Source organism: Sinocyclocheilus rhinocerous, unplaced genomic scaffold (assembly GCF_001515625.1).
Source record: "Sinocyclocheilus rhinocerous isolate Xijiao unplaced genomic scaffold, SAMN03320098_v1.1 scaffold2276, whole genome shotgun sequence".
NCBI classification, from domain to species: Eukaryota; Metazoa; Chordata; class Actinopteri; order Cypriniformes; family Cyprinidae; genus Sinocyclocheilus; species Sinocyclocheilus rhinocerous.
This window is the reverse complement of record NW_015640466.1, coordinates 1-3,320: the sequence shown is the minus strand read 5'-3', so window position 1 is coordinate 3,320 and position 3,320 is coordinate 1. Positions and strand designations below refer to the sequence as shown.

Below are 3,320 nucleotides of genomic sequence, written 5' to 3'. Positions count from 1 at the left end.
GGAAAAAAAAAAAAATCGGATTTGGGCCACATTCTCCTGCAATGTGGCTAGTCATGACCTACTGGTTAGAGAGTCAGACTTGTAACCTGTGGGTTGGAGTCTCAGGGAGATTATATATCATTTTTTTTTTATTTTTTTTTTTTTTTTTTTTTTTTTTTTGAGAGTGAATAAAATAGCACATTTTAAATTGCGATTCATTCATCATACAACATCAAGCCACTTCACTATACACTACCTATACGTATTTTTTGGAGTTTTAAAGATTTGGATTCTATTCATTTTTATAAGAACAAAAATATCCGAAACACCCTTCTAAATGCGGAACAAAGCAAAATGTGTTTTGTACGAGTTTGGAATAACATGAGGATGAGTAAATAATGACTTCTGATGAATTCTCATTTGTGAACCGTGTTAACCTGTACAAGTTAAACCTATAAAAGTAAACCTCACTCAAGGTCAATTGCACAGAAACATAAGATATGATAGTGTTGGACACCATTTTTCTTTCAAGTACAATATTCAAAGAAATAGGACCAAATCCTTTCAAACTAACTGAAAACAAAACAAAAGTCTTCTTCCAGGGTCTCTTAAGAGGTACTGTAATGCTCTGCACTGTCCCCATGTTGCCACCAAGAAAATTTCACCAGCTTGTTCTTTTGCAACAAGGGTTTTATCAAGCACAACAGCTGAACATAATGGCGTTTAATAGTTTACAAATATCAGCAGGTCAGCATGGTGCTGTGCATATTTCTCCACAGTCTCATAGTCTGCCCAGGGTCACGTTGGTGCACCAGGAGCAGGTCTTTGTGTACACAGGGGTTCTCTCGATCTTGTTCCCGAATGTCAAAGGTCTTGAAACCCTCGTGTTTCGTTGCAGTGATTCCAAGTGCCTTGAAGCACATCCTGTTGTAGACGTCATCAATAGGGAAGAAGGGTATGTAAAAGGAAACCTGGTAAAGAGATGGAAGAAGGTTTCCAGAAAAGAGGAATCCACCGCCACCAGCATAAGGAGGGTAAGGACCTTCATAGAATGACCGAGGAACATAATATTTGATTTTAGGGTCCCGTAACGGGTTGGCGGCAGAAATTATCTGCCCGGTGTACAATGCCGTGGCTTGCTCTGGCTCCAGAGACTGCAGATGATTCAGTATCGCTTGAGTGTTAGCAAAAACATCATCGTCACCCTTAAAAATGAAAGACACATTAGGGCAGTTATCAAGCATCCACTTGAAGAACACATGCTCCTTTAGAGTCAGGTTGTAAAAGGAGTCATGAAAATCCCAGACAAGAAGGTCTTGAAACTGCTGAGCTTCAAATGAAACCAGTTTGTCGAGCTTGGGATCATCCGCAGATGATCGGCCTAGCAGAAAGACAGTTCGTACTTGAAGTCCATTCTCATACAAGCCTTCTCTTCCCCAGGTCTCTCGGACTGCTTGGCGCCTCTCGAAGTGCCTCGGGATGGATTTGATCGCAAAAAGGAGGAAAATTTTATCCTCTCCGTTCTCAGACGCGCACTTGTCAGGCTGATCGATAAGAAGTGGTGGGTCTCGACACTCCATGCCTCTAAGGAAGTCTCCATAAAGTGGAGGGTACGAATGAACATCTTGAATGTTGGTTTGTAGCAACTCAAAACTCTCAGGCTGACAGTTAAACTTGTCAAGTGGGCCTTTCTGCGTTTGATTGTCAGTGGAATCAAACTGCCTGAGGAGAGAATGAAGCTTCCGGTTCCAGAAAGCACCGTTTTTGGGAATTCCTTTTCTGAAAGTCTCCGAAATTGTAAGGGGTGGAAGTTCATACGGCGCAACATTATAGGTTTTCTTTTTGATACTGCGGACAACTACAGTTGTAGGATTTCTAGGTGTGGTACCTGGAACTGAAGTGATCTTGGCCAAGTGTCTCTGTTCGTGTTCCACATCCTTTAGTTTGGAAAAGAAAATGACAAGGCAAAAGCTGCTAACTATTGCTACGATGAGTAATTTCATATACTTCTTTTTCATTTTACAACAACTCTGTTAAGAGAAGTGCACTCTTGAGAAGCAAGTAGGGATGTTGGTCTTTACAGGAAGTGGTGGGGATTCACACAACAGAATGTACTTGAAGCACCGCTCTGTCTCTTCATTTGTCTTTGTGGAATCAATGTTAGCTGATCATAGATTTGCTTTTTATAGGCAGAACAACATGCATATTCCACTGAATTTGGTTTCTTCAAATAAAATTCCCATTGATGTCAAGTTGAGCTGTGAGCCTAGCAGACACAAGAAACAGTAATGCAAGTGAGATCAGTCAATGACAGTCAAACAGTTTAGTTGTTTATATGAAAACATTATGTAGCATACCAGATGGCTTCCTTTAAGAAATTGCTGAGGTTTGTGTGGGTGAAGAATGCGGTCTGTCACTTATGAACAGGCTGACAGTTAATGTGCGGTTCACTGAAAAAAGAAAATTAAGTCATTAATTTAACCTCATGTTGGTCTAAAGATGCATGCATTTCTTTCTTCTTTCATTGTATGGACAAAAGAAACCAACACATTTTTCAAAATATTACCTTCATGTTTCAGAGAAGTCAAGTCAGTCAGTCATACAGGATGGAACAACACAAGGGTGATGACAGAATTTTCATTTTTGAGTGAACTATCCCTCTTAAATAAAATCTTACTGAAACTGGGCTAGAGCTGTCGATGCCAGCATCACCATAAAGAAAATGCATTACTACTACTAGCATGTTCTTACTGTTTGCATAATTAACAGACATCATTTTTGTATGTGGCTCTAAAATTAAACAACCTTTTCATTTATTGGAAAATTGGTCTCAGGTGATTAATTAAACAGCACAGGCTCTTAAGTGATGTACATTTTAGTCCCGTGATGACACTGCATTGAGCTCAGGGAAAGACAATATACAGCAGTTGAGAGAAAGTGTGCTCTATGGTCTATTTCCATTGTAGATGGATCATTGTCCTTCTGAAGGTGTATTCAGAATGTTATTGATCTGGCATGTAATCTATGAAGTTCAAATCCTACACCCTGATCTGTTGCTTCAGCATTTGTAGTATACAGCAAAATAACGTTTTTATTTCCAAATTTAATATGTACGACGGTTTGAAATATTTATGGTGGTATAATGCATGCTGCTTCACTTACCGTTTTATGTTTAACAGTATGCATTATATACAATGCAGCATAGTATTCATTTCTTAACACCTAGCCTAACTAGACTACATATTTGTACATGCAAGTCCAATTAGGCAATGCTCTAGGTCAGTGGTTCTCAAACTGGGGTACGCGAACAAAATTCAGAGTTTTGGCATTCATTTAATTCT

At 39.3% G+C, this 3,320-nt stretch overlaps 1 protein-coding gene across 2 annotated transcripts; it reads right to left on the bottom strand.

Annotated features, from left to right (window-relative positions):
• Positions 1-696: 696 nt before the first annotated feature.
• Positions 697-2,742, bottom strand: LOC107753015 (N-acetyllactosaminide beta-1,3-N-acetylglucosaminyltransferase 2-like). Of its 2 annotated transcripts, none has more exons than XM_016569099.1 (3): positions 2,657-2,742; positions 2,337-2,429; positions 697-2,245 (listed from the first exon to the last, which is right to left on the bottom strand). In XM_016569099.1, exon 3 carries the CDS (start codon positions 1,995-1,997, stop codon positions 720-722), a length of 1,278 nt encoding a protein of 425 aa, XP_016424585.1. In that variant the 5' UTR covers positions 1,998-2,245; positions 2,337-2,429; positions 2,657-2,742; the 3' UTR covers positions 697-719. The 2 variants fall into 2 exon arrangements, with proteins under 2 accessions (XP_016424585.1, XP_016424584.1); XM_016569098.1 differs by lacking the exon at positions 2,657-2,742 and adding an exon at positions 2,546-2,626.
• Between the last annotated feature and the right edge of the window lie 578 nt (positions 2,743-3,320).